At 33.6% G+C, this 15,321-nt stretch overlaps 1 protein-coding gene across 4 annotated transcripts in view; it reads left to right on the top strand.

Moving 5' to 3' along the window:
* The window catches only part of OPA1 (OPA1, mitochondrial dynamin like GTPase), an 82,364-nt gene that overhangs the window by 36,931 nt on the left and 30,112 nt on the right, over nt 1-15,321 (top strand). For all 4 annotated transcript variants that reach the window (XM_011381404.2, XM_011381386.2, XM_011381395.2 and 1 more), the window contains 10 exons: nt 239-369; nt 2,827-2,899; nt 2,997-3,069; nt 3,522-3,637; nt 4,519-4,583; nt 5,334-5,410; nt 10,532-10,697; nt 12,827-12,979; nt 14,297-14,405; nt 14,866-14,945. In XM_011381404.2, the coding sequence (XP_011379706.1) occupies nt 239-369; nt 2,827-2,899; nt 2,997-3,069; nt 3,522-3,637; nt 4,519-4,583; nt 5,334-5,410; nt 10,532-10,697; nt 12,827-12,979; nt 14,297-14,405; nt 14,866-14,945 (1,043 nt within the window). The remainder of the gene's footprint in view (nt 1-238; nt 370-2,826; nt 2,900-2,996; nt 3,070-3,521; nt 3,638-4,518; nt 4,584-5,333; nt 5,411-10,531; nt 10,698-12,826; nt 12,980-14,296; nt 14,406-14,865; nt 14,946-15,321) is intronic.

The following is a 15,321-nucleotide window of genomic DNA, read 5'->3' as shown; positions in this document are numbered from 1 at the left end:
AAACATACAAGATAGTTTGTCCTCTCTTACTCATTTATTTTATTAGTAAATAGAATTGAAGTTGAGAATATTTTGATAAATTTTACTGTAGGCATCATAGACATTTTTATTGGCTATAATAGCTAAAATGTATTAAGAAAATTTTCATTACTGTAATGTAGACACAAGGGTGTAGCCTGTGGAAGTTTTTAAAATCTACTTTGCAATTATTACAGTATCTTTTTTCACTTTTTTCCAGATGGATCTGTGGATGCTGAACGCAGCATTGTTACAGATTTGGTCAGTCAAATGGATCCTCATGGAAAAAGGACAATATTTGTTTTGACCAAAGTAGACCTGGCAGAGAAAAATGTGGCTAGTCCAAGCAGGGTGAGGGCAAGTTCTTTACTGCGTGAGAACAAATTCTTTGTATACGCTCCAGTTATGACAGGGACTGGTTGTGAAAAAAAAAAAATTCTTATGGAATATTTTATCAGAAAGTAGTGGTGGGATTTTTCTTGGTTCTCACTAAAAACAAAGTAAATTAATTAAGTATGATTTTGAGGTATAAATAAAATTTCATAATTACAGTTAGTTTGCTTTAGAAATACTTAAACTGCTTATGTTGCATACCCTAAATATTTTATATGCTAACACAGTCATTAACCTTATCTGTGGTGTTTCTTTGTAAAACTAGTGGCAGTGTAGATTCCTTTAGGACCTTACGTGTGCCAAGTTTTTTTTTGCAGATAAACATTACCTTTTCTAACTGGTCAAAAACTGTGTGGCAAATTTTTATAATAGAGAAGGCATTAGATGGGTGTCCGGCCTCAGCATTCTTATCCATGCTCTACCACCAACTGGATGTGTCTTTAGGCACATCTAGTCATCTCTAGGGTCATTTTCATTTCTGAAATTCAACTTCTAAGCATGTGTTCAGTGTTCCTTCTCTCCCTTGCTGTAACAAAGAAAGAGGTTAATTTCAAGGTATTGTTATGTATAGGTCTTATTAGGGTTCAAGTCTTGACTTAGGGCATTCTCTCTACTTAATTGTAAAGGCAAGATAGTGGTTAAGAGTGCAGCATCTGTAGCCAGATTGCTTGGTTTCAAATCCTGGCTGTTCCGTTTGCTAACTGTGTAACCTTTGGTAAGTTATTTAACCTTTTTAGTGCTATAGTCTTCCTCGTCTGTTGGAAATGAAGATATTAATGGTACTGTCTCATAAGTTGTGAAGTTTTAATGAGTTAAATATTTGTTTTAAAGTGGTCGAAATAGTGCTTGACACAAAAGTGTTATATATGTAGTAGCTTCTATCTGTTGTTATTATTATATCTTTATCCCCCATAGAACAACAACTTCATGTATAAGTACCTATCCCTCGTGCTACTGCTTAGAATTTCTCTCCTTCCCAACTGAAACTTTCTGAGAGTATACTTCTCTGTCAGAGGTTCCCAAGACAGACTTCCCCTAGGTTCACTGGTTGTGAACTAAAGGACTCAAGCACATAGTCATGCTTACACCTAAGATTTATTACAGTGATAGGATACAAAAGCAAAATCACAAAGGGAAAAGAAGCAAGAGATGTCTGGAGGAAAGCAGGCTCAAGTTTCTGAGAGTCCTCTCCCAGTAGAGTCACAAAGGACACATTTAATCCCTCCAGCAAGAAGTTACTCATAGAGACTCAGCACCTAAGATTTTTATTGGTGGCTGGTCATGTAGGCACCCTCAAGTACCAAAATTCCAGATGCCCAAAGGAAAGCAGATGTTCAGCATAAACCACATTGCTTCCACAATAAGCTATTGTTCTTTAGGGAAAGTTTTATGTCAATGTAGGGAATTGTTTACCAGTTAAGTTCTCAGATGCCATCTAAGGACAGCAGTTTTAGGCCTGCTGTGTTAACCGTTTTAACTCCATGACCTCCGCTTTGCCTTCTTCTGTAAGTCCCGCTGAGGCAGTATTGGTCCTGATATGATATGGAGAAGTGAGGTAGAAGCAAATTTCTATGTCTCCTTCCCATCTCTCTTCTTGCCTTTCATTTCTTATTCCTCTTCTCTAGGATAGCGAGTTTGTATTTCTTTTGAAATGCAACTGAAGCTTACATCAGTCCTTTTTTATAGGAGAGAGTGAGAGAGTGTCGGTGTTAGCTTAGGGATGCAGCTCGTTTTATAGGAGGAATTCTTACATCAGTAAGCATTTGTCTGAATGGGCTTCGGGGATTAGGGACCCTTATATTGAGTGTGCATGATAGACCTTTGTGCAAATTTGCATTTTTCTGGGGACAAAGTCTATAGTTTTTATCACATTTAGAAAAGGATTTTTGACCTTAAAAGAATTGAGAGCCAATGGATCCAAATATTTTTTTGAAGAAGTAAAAGAAGACAGTCCAACTTAGTTAGAATTTAGATATTTGAAGAAAAGGATGGAGAAATAATAATAGCTACCATTTATTGAGTTTTCTGCATGCCTGGCAGTGTGTTAAGTATCATATTGTCTCATATAATCTACTCAACCATTTTGAAAAAGTTAAGTACCATACTTAAGGCCGCATTGGTAGTAAGTGGCAGAACAGAAATTCAAACTAAGGCCTGCCTCCAAAGCACTACACATCATTCCAAGTTTTAATTTTGGTATTTATGTTTTAATAATATATTTCTTAATATACTAAAATTAAATGTATTTATTTTTTCCTCAAATAGTAATTGAAATACATTTTAATACTTTTGTACAGATTTATATATTTAAATAAATGCATACATGTACAGCATTATTAAATTTGCTCTGTATTATGGTTTTTAAAATTATGTAAACCTACATCTCACATTTATTTTTCTTACTTCTAAAAATAGATTCAGCAGATAATTGAAGGGAAACTCTTCCCAATGAAAGCTCTAGGCTATTTTGCTGTTGTAACGGGAAAAGGTATGAAAAGATGGATTATTATAATTGAAGTTTTGATTGTTTTCAAATAGTAAACATTAATTTTCTTAGCGAGAACTTCACCATCATATTTCCCTAGGAAACAGCTCTGAAAGCATTGAAGCAATAAGAGAATATGAAGAAGAATTTTTTGAGAATTCAAAACTCCTAAAGTAGGTATCTTGCTTAAATATTTAGATTTTACAGTGAGAAAGTAGCTTAAACCCTTTTCACTTAAAAGTTTGTTTATAGCTGTTAGTTTAACATTGAATTTCCAGAATTTTTTCTAGATAGTTATCTGTATCTAATAAGTAAGTCCTCAAACTGCTCTGACAGATTTGAGAGCAATTCATCACATGGCACTGTGCACGCTGGCGTTATAAACTGCTCCTTGGCATGTGGGCAGTGAAAGACAACATGGGCACCGCCAAAGTTGTTTTACTTATAAAATGATTTTAAAAAATCAACACTGACATTTTTAAATATGTGTACACATTTCTCATAGTATTGGGGGAAGTTGGAGTGGTTATTCTCATTTGGTTATCATATAAGGACATTTCAAACTTGGTGATAGTACGTTCCTTTTGCCATTTTAATATACTTTAACTCTTATTGTTTTTTATAGAACAAGCATGCTAAAGGCACACCAAGTGACTACAAGAAATTTAAGCCTTGCTGTATCAGACTGCTTTTGGAAAATGGTACGAGAGTCAGTTGAACAACAGGCTGATAGTTTCAAAGGTAAGTTGGATTTTTAAAATAAGGCAACAAATTTAGACATTTTATTGGCTGGCAGTCTTAGGCAACCATTAGATTCTTCACTCCCTGTCTTTTAACAGTTGCTTTTAGTTCATTTACTATTAGATAATATGCGGAAAATGGAAAAATACAAATCTTCAGTTGTTGTACAAAAACAGTATTTTTCCTTCCAGAGGAAACATTGTTGGGAGCACATTGCAGAGTTTAAATAGAATAGAAAGTTTGAAGTAGTGTTTGGGAGAAAGAGCTTAGGAAACTATAGTGAACTCAGAGTCCCCCTTTTTTGGGGGAAGAGGTATTGCGTTGGGAAGCAGAGCAGCCTGTGCTTCAGCTACATTGTACTAGTTCCTGAATCCCACACTTTCCTTCTCCACGGCTTTGCTTCCGTAGTTCCATTTGGTGAGATTATACCTTTCTTCCCCTTTCCCACTTAGAAATTCCACCTGTTTGTCCCATTTAGTCATTCAGCAACCTTATAAGTGTTATTATTCTTCCCATTTTACAGAAGAGCAAACTGAAGCACAGAGTAACTTACGTAGGTAGTACACCAATGTCATACAGGGATGGACCCAAGATTTCAGTCTTCATGGTATGAATCCAGAGTCCATGCTCTTAGCTGCTGTACTCAACTGCTTCAGCTGCATGTTTTGTGGATTAAAAAGGAGGAACTAGAATCAAGGAGATTAGTTTGGAAAACTGTTGCAATAATGAGATGCTGAGATGTTGAGAGCCCAAAGTACTCATTAGCCAAAGCTGCACACTCAGAAGTTCAGTTAATGTAGAAGATATGTGAGATAGCCTTTAGCCACTGCATCTGGAAAAGAGAGAGTCCTCACACTTGAACATCTTTCCTTCTTCCTCAGCAACACGTTTTAACCTCGAAACTGAGTGGAAGAATAACTATCCTCGCCTGCGAGAACTTGACCGGGTAAAATTTGTGTACCTCATGTATTTTGTATATATCTAATTTAATATTGTGCTCTATCAAAATTTGTTTTGATGAGTGAAATCTGGTAACTAAGTTGCTTTGGTTATCCATGTTTTGACCATGATTACTAATTTATAGCTGCAAGAATACATGTTTAAGAGCAGTTATCTTTTCTGCAATAATTTAAATTATTTCTTTCATAATATTAAAAAAATAATTAGGTAATCATAAGGTCAAAACAAGGGTTTAAAAATATTTTCTGAGAAGATGAAGAATATTTTTTTTAAAGATCTTATAGAATTAATGTATTTATATAACGTAAACTTTTAAAAAGTATACAACTTTTTACCTTTTCAGTATTCACTGTGGAAAACTACACTCTAGTGGGATTTAAATACTGGTTTTCCTTGATTTTAAAATGCCACCACTTGTAAAACACAGCATCAGTTTACTAATATACTAATTTAATATGTATTAATTTAATACTTTCACATAACACTTGTTATGTGAAAAATTTATTTGAACAAATGTTATGTGAAAAACTACATTCAGAATTAAGTGAATATGGTAGACATTTGTGTCAGTTTCTTTGTCCTCGTCTAGGACAGAAGAGCTGGTCATGCATGCTTCAAACCTAAACTCATCCTACTAGCCTGTCAGAGACCTTCCTTTCAGTTATCTCTCAAAATCATGGCAGGACAGATTGACTATCATATGAAAATCTTACTTACTTGTATCTATATTGCCTAGAATGAACTATTTGAGAAAGCTAAAAATGAAATCCTCGATGAAGTCATCAGTCTGAGCCAGGTTACACCAAAACATTGGTGAGTATTTGACCTTTTCTCAAAGACTTTACTATGTGAATAATAATGAAATACTAAAATTTAGGTTGATAAAGCAGTGATTTATTGTAGCCTTGCCTTATCCCCCAAAACACTTAGTAAATAGGCAAGAACATAAAAGTATCTAACCACTATTCTAGTCTAACCAATTAAGTATTTAAATAGAATAAATTATGTATTTATTTAAGTATCCTTCAGAAGATTTATAGCTTTCTTCATGCTCTTTTTAAATTTTGATTCATCTTAGGCTTTTTTTTTTACCTTTAATATGTTTTGTACAAATCACATTTCAAATCAAACCCTATTTGAGATTTGTTTAAAATAGCAAGTCATTGTATCGTTTTGAAAAATACTCATGAAAACCTCTTTCATGAGAAACTACCACCTTCAGTTTATGTTTTATGTAAATTTGGGTGCTCTTAAATTTGCTCTAATGGGGCCTTGTAACCAAAGTAGGTTCTGTGCACCTCAAGTAAGCTCTGTATAAATAACCTTGAGATTTTGCAATCGTATTTTAATTAATAAAGTCTTGTACATGTGTTTTCTTTCTAATGAAGTCTGTAGTATTTTAAAGAACTTATCACTCTTGGACAAAACTATTCTTACTGCCATTCATTATAAATAGTTTCTGTACCTATTCTCTTGGCTCTATTGAAGATTATGAAAACTGAGCCTAGGCAGTTAGTTGTGTCCAGTCCTTAAGCTTGCTAGTATTGCTAGTGTCCCCACTTTGATGCCCTTTCTTTCTCAACAGTGAACCTTTTCTCTTTTCAAGTAGCCAAAATTTGCCAATTTTTAATCTTCCCTTATCAAAAGAAAAAAAAGGATTCTGATCATATCTATACTTATTGATTGATTAATCAGATATATATACAGAACAACTTATCTTTATCATTTGTATTTTAAACCAGTTCTGTGGTTTTCTTTAAGCCAGTTAGCTTTTGGAGTTGCAAGTGATAGATATAAATACACACACATACACAGAATGAATATAATACTACTATTTCCTTACTAGGTTGCATGAAGATAATGCACTTAAAAACTGATTTATAAACTATAATAACTAATAATGCTGTTTATTATTAGAGAAAAATATGGTGCTTCTGTAAATTTCTGGCATCATCAGATGGAATGGTTAGTTTTGTTTAGACAGAGCAAGTCTAAAATTAAAGTATACTGATACTAAAGCGAACTTTGAAGATAAATCTAATTTATTTAACACACAGGCGGCTGAAGGGAATTGTGAAGCGACAATAAGCCTGTATTGCCAGATTGCCTTTTGAGAAGGCAAGGGAGAAATCTGGCGCTAGATATTTATTGTGCAAGCTACTAGATCAGATAATTTTGTATATTTTATCACTTTTTTTTTTCAGGCTCTACAACTTAACACAAACATAGATCAAATAGCAGGTCCTAATGTTAACTGTTTGTGCCACATTGAATTCAACTGCATTGTACCCAAAACATTTTATTTTTGTGACATAGTTGATGTTGTCTCAGATACTACCTTTTGGCTGCATAATGCTTTATATGATATTTTATAATGCGTAAGGTGCTTATAATTATTTGAGTCATAGGACTTTCATCTGTATATGGTGATCTGGAAGCAGTGTTACAAGCATTTTATGTCCTAACATTATAATTTATTCTTTACTCATAGACATTCTACTACACTTTAATCATATTTTAAGAAAGTTGTTAGATTTGATATATGATACGTTATAGTGAAAAATAGGCTCTCAACATTTTTATACAATATACCCGATTATCACTGATTTTAAGCAGGGATATTTGTATGTCATTAACATTATACACACCATCATTATAGATATATATTTTTTGTGTGTCATTTAGAAGGATAGCTGGCTAAATTTATAAAACACACTTTAAAAAAAAATGGTACCATGGTAGGCATATAAATTTTGGTGAAAAGCATTAAGTTTACTTTATAGAAGTTAAAAGAATGAAAGGAAAATGAGAGTGCACAATTGAGTTCCTTAACTCAGATTTGAGGAACCGGAAAAGGTTTCTGATACCATAATCTGAGATTTAAAGGGTGAACGGTGGTAGGTAAAGGCAGTGATAAGAGTATTGTAGAGGTCAGGAGGTAAGAGCAAGGAAGGCAACACAGATAAATGAAGGCTGTCACCTCTGGCTCTAGCATAGAAGGAAGCAAGAGGCAGGAGATAATGCAGTAGATTATTGAGGGCCTTACAAGCCATGTTTAGAAGCTTGGAATTTATCCCATGAACAGTGATGGCCGTTGAAGAGGTTTATTAGGTCAAATTTGCATTTTAGAAAGATCTTTGTAGTTGGTAAAATGGAATACAAGTGGAGAAAACTGAGCAAGGAGACAGTTGGCTATTGAAATAATCTAGACGAGAAGTGATTATAGCTTGAACTTGAATTGTGGTTGTGCAGGTGGAGAAGAGGAGACATTTTTTAGATATTTAAGAGGTTACCTAGAAGATAGAATTGACAGGGTTTAGTGATTGGATGTGTATAGGTAATGGAAGAGGAGTCAGTTTAACAGTGAGTACATTTATATCTAATAATTAATTGCTAGGAATCTATGGAAATGAAGATGTATTTGACAAAGATGAACACATAAGAATCTTCACCGTGGTTTTGTTTACAAGTGAAAAAAAGTGGAAAACTTATGTTTCCTGTTTAGAATTACATAATATTTGTAATCCATAGAGTAGATTACTGTGCAGCCATTTGAAGATATTGGCCATTGACATGAAAAACTGTATGATACAATTCTAAGTTTAAAAAAAGTTTTTATTAAACAGTATGTTTAATATCTACTTGTATAAATACACATGCACAGAAATATTTATATAGGCATTAAATTTTTAATGATAACTTAAACTCTATCTACTGAGAGAGGAATTACGGAAGGCTTCTTACCTTTTCTGTATTGGTCAAAACTGTTATGTTGAGTAAATGCTTTGCTTTAAAAGAAGAAATTTCTGTTTTGAAAAAAAAAAAATTAATTAGAATAGAGTATAGGGAAAGTTCCTTGAGATAAAGAGGGGAATAAATAGAACCGTAATGTGAATAGTATTTTGTATATTTGTGGAATTTATCCTGCATGACAGCAAAACTTAGGATAAAGACGTCTACAATCACAGAGGACATATGCTGGCGAAAGTGGTCATTGTAAGTAAGGGTACAAGATGGTGTAACAGGCTTGGTGGCCTCATAGTACAGTGTTTTTTTACATGAGAGTTTGGAACTGTTGGTCCAGAAGAGAAATTATGAGGGGAGGAGAATGTGCCTATCTCTGAAGCACATTCAACTAATGGGCAGCTTCCACTCAGCAGAATTTTGAGGACAATCACTATCTATAACAAAGAGGCAGGAAAGGTTTTAAGAAGGCAAGGAACAGGGAATGAGTGAGGATGTAAAATGATTTGTTTGTTATAGAACAGTCCAGGGTCACAATAAAAATTATTATGATGAAGATGATTAGGGGGAGTCTGGACAGAGGACAGTAGCTTAGCGATGAAAGGGCCAGTGAGGCTTGGGAAGGATAGGTGACAGTAGCCAACTAGGGTGGATTGGGAAGCAGCAAATTCCTTTGAGAAAGTTACTTTAAACTCACAAGGAGTTGGGGGTCTGGTTGTTTGTTATGGTCTCCTTGAAAGGGTGTCTGGGTTGTGGGTACTCAACCCAAAGACTCCTGGGAAAAGATAACCACCTGTGTCTCTTCTGAGGCAGGAGCAGCAAAAACCCTGGGTGGTCAGATACTGGATCCTTGGTCTTTGGTTCATTTTTCAGAAATTTTCTTATGTTCGTGTTTAAAATGGTATGTGAATTGGAGGCCCTGACAAGCTTATTTCTTAAGCTTGCTCTTAAAGTTCTCCCATTATCTGTTATTAATACCATGGCTAAATTGACTTTGTCCTCACCCAAGAAAATGTAGCTTTGCTTTTGGATAGCAGAGATGTTTTGAGGCTACATCCTAAAGAGTAGAGGTTACTTTTAAAATAGACCACTTGATAGGCAGTGTTTTAGTATATTGTAGTATTATATTACAGTGGAAATTAGTTTGGGGGAAGCCAAATAAGTATTTTCCTGAGATTTTAATTTTTATTCTTGATTGAAATAGTTGTCTTTTTCTTATTTAGAGATCTGTGTTCCTGTAAGATGTCCTTTAAGGCAGAATTTTCCACTTTTGATTATGAATCTTTTAGCTTAATCCTAAAGTGTCGGAACAACTTTACCTAGCAGTATCCCATAACATCTCTGTGTTTTGTGTTGTGGTCTGATAAATTTTAAAATTATAACAAGAAGTTTTCTGTCTTGGACTCCATTTCACAGTCAACACATATAAAGTGTATGTCGATATTAGGCAAGCAAGCCAATGAAAAGATGCTTAGAATTATTAGTCATTAGGGAAATGCAAATTAAAATCACTATGAGATAACCACTATTATTAACCTGTTAGAATGACTAAAAAGGACTAACCTTATCAAGTGTTGGCAAAATGCAGAGAATCTAGAACTCTTATTCTCTGCTGGTAGGAATATAAAATGGTCCACCCATTTGGAAACAGTTTGGCAGTATCTTTAAAGTAAAATAAGTAAGTACCATAAGATCAGCCATTCTACTTATAGATATTTGCCCAAGAAGAACAAAAGCATATGTCCATACAAAGATTTGTACATGAATGCTCATAGCAGCTTTATTTATCAGAAACTGGAAACAACCCAAATGACCATCAGCAAGTGAATAAATAGATTCATGTAATGAAGTACTACTCATCAGTGAAATATTGATATATACAACATGAATTAATCTCAAAATAGTTATGCTAGATGAAAGAAGACAGACAAAATAAGAGTACATTCTATATGACTGCATTTATATAAAATTTCAGAAAATATAAACATCTGTAGTGACAAAGCAGTGCTAGTGGTTACAGCTTTTGGGGGTGATGGATAAGTTCATTATCTTGATTGTGGCAATGCACAGGTGTGTACATATATCAAAACTTTAAATATGTGTAATTTATTGTAAGTTAATGGCAAAGCTGTTTTTAAAAACTTAATATTTAAATTTGGTGTTCTTGAAACTTTTTTATTTTTATTTCAGGGAGGAAATCCTTCAGCAATCTTTGTGGGAAAGAGTATCAACTCATGTGATTGAAAACATCTATCTTCCAGCTGCACAGACTATGAATTCAGGGACTTTTAATACTACAGTGGATATCAAGCTTAAACAGTGGACTGATAAACAACTTCCTAATAAAGCAGTAGAGGTTAGGATATAATTTAATTAAATGGGTAAGAAGCATTATCTGAAGGGAGTAGGAGCTGTGAATTTTAGGTTTTATTCCCATCACAGCCACTATCTTTCTTTTTGGTCCTTATACTCCATTTATTCTTTATTTCTCATCTTGTGCGGGGATTAATCTTAATGCTGCTACCAGTTACTACTCTTATAAAAATTTACTAATTTGTATGGTGTTGGTCTGAGAGTGTCGGTTCTTCTTCCAGATGCTATCCAAAGATAGCATATAACGAAATCAAAATTTTCTTGAATTTTAATGAAATATTCTTAAGTTCTGTGGTTTAGAGATTCCATAAGAAAAATGTTTAACAGATGAAACATTTTATTTATTGGTTTTCTGTAAGGCTCAATTATACTTAAATAATCATTTTCTTAGTTCAGATCCTGCCAGAAGGTTAAACTAAGAATTATAAGAAAGTACCTTAAAGAATGCATTTCTCTTACGTATCTTGGCTCTCCCACTTAGTAACTGTGTCATCCTTGGACTAGTTGCTTAAGATTTCTGTTTTCTGATCTGTAAAATAGGCGTGATAATGTTACTACCTCACAGATTGTTTTAAAGAATAAATGAGTTAATATATGTAAAATACTTAGATAATATCTGGCCCACAGTAACTGCTTAGTAAATGCCAGCTGCTATTTATGATGATGACTGTCATCCAAGTTGATCTGCCATGCATATTACTCTGGAAAATGATTGTTCTAGCTGAATCATTGTGTCCTGTACTTCTATGTAAGGATGTTCACAAAATTAGGATCAGTGTTAAATAATTTTTTCATACCCACCTTAAAAACAAAATGTTGGTTTCTGATTATTCAGGTGTATTTTGCCCCTTTCCTATCCTCTCCAGTTCTAGCTTTTTCACCCTTTTTAAAATTTCTTCAAGCCTCCCTTTCCAAGAACTCTTACAGCCTACTTCACCTAAGCTGCATGTTTGTGACCCCTGGTCAGTTCTCCACACATTTACCCCTAAAGTAATGAAAGAGCTGCTGCTACTGCTTCTCTAGCTCTCCTCCCTTCTGGCCCTAATATTTTTCTGAGCCTTGTCTCCTGATAGGATATTTTCGTATCCTATGATTCAAGCAATAGAAGTGGTCATAAAAACAGTAATGATCTGTCTCCTGCCACTTGCCCTTTCACACCTAGGAGTGGTTATACCTCACTGTGTATTCTTGGACAGTCACCTTTCTTTATGCCATAATTTCTTAATGTTTAAAATGAAAAAGGCTAAATAGAAAATATGGCATTAACTAGCCTACTTAATCTTAAGTGATTTAGTTTTTAATTACTTTGGACACTGTGTTTTTCCTTTCACTGTTCAGGTAATTAGGAGTTTGCTGTAATACAAGACAGATTAATGCTCAGCTGTGTTTGAAAGTAGTGATGCATTGTTTCATGTATTTGCATAAATAAAGATGTGACGAAAACTAAATCATTAAAACTTTTTAAACTTTTTACAGTGTACAAGAAGCAGGCAAGCTCAGATATTGTAGGGAATGGAATGAATGAATGAATAAATGAACAAATGAACGAACAAACGAACAAATGAATAAACGAACGCACAAATAAGTCTGGTGGCTGGCTAGAGTGCATACCTTATCTAATGGGGGCAGCTCCTGTTCAGCTCCAGCAGATGGTGTTATATAGGAGTGTTGGTACAGAGTTGACAGATAGTTCAAGAGAGGCTGGAAATTTTTAAATACTGGCTACTAATTTTTAAAAATTTAAAACGCTGTGTATGTCTGGCAAAACATATCAGGAGGTCAGATCTATCCCACCAACTACCAGTGTAAGATCTCTAGGCTAGAGTTTATATTTGCTCACTTTTTTTTTTAATGTGGTTTTCTATGTATTTTCTTATTTATTTATTTATTTATTTATTTATTTATTTATTTATTTATATTTTTTTTATTGTGATGACATTGTTTAACGAAATCTAGTAAGTTTCAGGTGTACTATTCAACAGTATTTATGTATTATCTGATAAGGTGATTTATCACATCTATTTGACTTAAATGCATGTGTTTAGTTTTCATGTTACACATTAAATAAAAGTATATAGTATAACTACAGCTTTTTTCTTTAAATAACTTTAGGTTGCTTGGGAGACCCTACAAGAAGAATTTTCTCGCTTCATGACAGAACCAAAAGGAAAAGAGCATGATGACATATTTGATAAACTTAAAGAAGCTGTTAAAGAAGAAAGTATTAAACGCCACAAGTGGAATGATTTTGCAGAGGACAGCTTGGTATGTCGTTTGTATATTAGGGTGTAAGTCTCATATTTATACAGTTTCTCAAACTGATACTCTTTTGTAGGAGACTATTTTTATATGACTATTTAAATTAGATTCTGAATTCATATTTTAAAACCGGGAAAGGATTTATGGTCTGTAATTGACCCTTTGTCATTTCTCTGCTCTTCTATAATCACCCTCTGCTACTGCTTTCTTGGCTGTCATTTCAAAAACAGTCAAACTTCTCAGTAAACAGGCTTCTATAAACTTCAACGGATTGTCATCCACCAGCCTGATCTGATAGAGGATAGCTGCTTCTCATTTTACCCTCTGTGGTAATGAAAGGAATTAGATGCATTGGTTTTCAGTGGATTCGAGCCATAAAATGTTAGACTCCTAAAATCGTAACACTAACTACCAATGTGTTAAATGCTTACAGGGTGCCAGAAACTTCACTGTGTATTTCATAAGCATTATTTCATTTAGTTAAGCAGTCCTATTATTGTATTGGCAAAGCTGAGGGTACCAAGCCCCATTCTGTCTAATTATAAAACCTGGCTCCTGACCTCTACCACCTGATAAATCTTTTGTTTTGTAGAACATTCCCATCACCATAATCAAACTTTATTAAGCACCTGCTCTGCTCAGACAGTTATGAGAGGCAGTGTTAAAATATAAGATGAAGCCGTTTTTAGGAAAGTACATATCTGACTGTGGGCTGGTGGTAATTATAATTTTTTTGAAAGGAAGGTTTGTTTTTGAAAACCGTATTTATTGTTATTGTTAGATGCCTTATTAAGACTGGCTTTCTGAATAAATGGTGCTGATTTCATTTGTTCATTCAAAAATTACAGTATTTGGAAACTAATTTTCTTATAATAAATAACTTACTTATGATTGTTTAGGCCTTCTAAGCTTCCTTCCATTACATCTTTCATTGTTGTTACCAGTGAGATAATGGTTATTGTTTTCTTTCCTCCTCTCTGTTTTGAAAATGCTAACACATAGGTCATGTGGCAAAAAGGAGAGATAGAGATGCTGTATCATTAACTCCTGAACATTAGGGTTATAGATGTTGGATTTTACATGTGTAATAGCCCCTCCCCCATCTTAGAGATGGTCAGCTCATTTAATTGGGGCTAGGAGAAAATGTCCACTGTTTGTTTTTTAGACAGAAAGCTGACAAATAAGCAGACAAATAGCATTTATGTGGAAGGGACATACTTCTATGTTATTTTAGATATATCTGTTATTTTGGTTGTCAATTTGAATAAAAATTACTAAGTGATAAGACACAAATTAGCTGTTTTTCTTTCCTTGTTATTTCAGAGGGTTATTCAACACAATGCTTTAGAAGACCGGTCCATATCTGATAAACAGCAGTGGGATGCAGCTATTTATTTTATGGAAGAGGCTCTTCAGGCTCGTCTCAAGGATAGTAAGTAGGGACACAAGTTACTGAGTTTGAGTATTCCAAGTGATTAAGGAGTCATCTAACTTTAGCGAACATTTGTCAAAAAATAATAACTAATATTTCAAAGTCTTTGTCATTAATACTGTAGTCGAATATTATTTGTGGGGTTTTGAGTCAACTGCTGAATAACTGCTAAAAATATTAAATTTATGTGTACTCATAATTCAAACTGTTTTAGTGTTTGCTACTATGCTTATTGGAACTTTATAAGCAATTGTACTTTTCATAAATTCTAAACATATATAATTAAATCTTAACATATGCATCATATCAATTGTATAATTTTTTTCTTTATTTCAATTGACTTTACATTGATATATCACTGAAGTAGTTAAGGAAGCAAGAATATTGTTAGCTATAATTTATGTATTTGGTAAGTGATAACATTCTTGATGAATTAATAAATATTTTTAAATTCGTTTAGCTGAAAATGCAATTGAAAACATGGTAGGTCCAGATTGGAAAAAGAGGTGGTTATACTGGAAAAATCGGACCCAAGAACAGGTAAAAACAAACAAATCTCTGGTCTTATGATGGTATAATTTTGTTCATTTAATTCAAGTATTAAAATATAACCTTTACATGCCTCTAGACCAATCTTAATAATTTTAAATGTTTATGTCAGCCTTTCTAAAATATAATGAACCTTAAGAATAAACAGTAAACTATAAATGAAAGATTTTTTTTTTAAGTGAAGTAGCTGTGTTATTAAAAGGGAGAGGAAACTGCCTCTTTTGTGGTTGATTACTTTGTTCATTTTAATTCCCTATTTGAAGTAAGTGAAGATTAAAGTTACAAAAAGAAGGAAAAGAATGACATGGATTTTAGAGGATGTAAAATGAATATAATTAGATGAAAAGATATCTTGACTTTTTTAAAC

This window comes from Pteropus vampyrus, unplaced genomic scaffold (genome assembly GCF_000151845.1).
Source record: "Pteropus vampyrus isolate Shadow unplaced genomic scaffold, Pvam_2.0 Scaffold14, whole genome shotgun sequence".
Taxonomy (NCBI): domain Eukaryota; kingdom Metazoa; phylum Chordata; class Mammalia; order Chiroptera; family Pteropodidae; genus Pteropus; species Pteropus vampyrus.
This window is presented reverse-complemented; position numbering and strand designations above follow the sequence as displayed.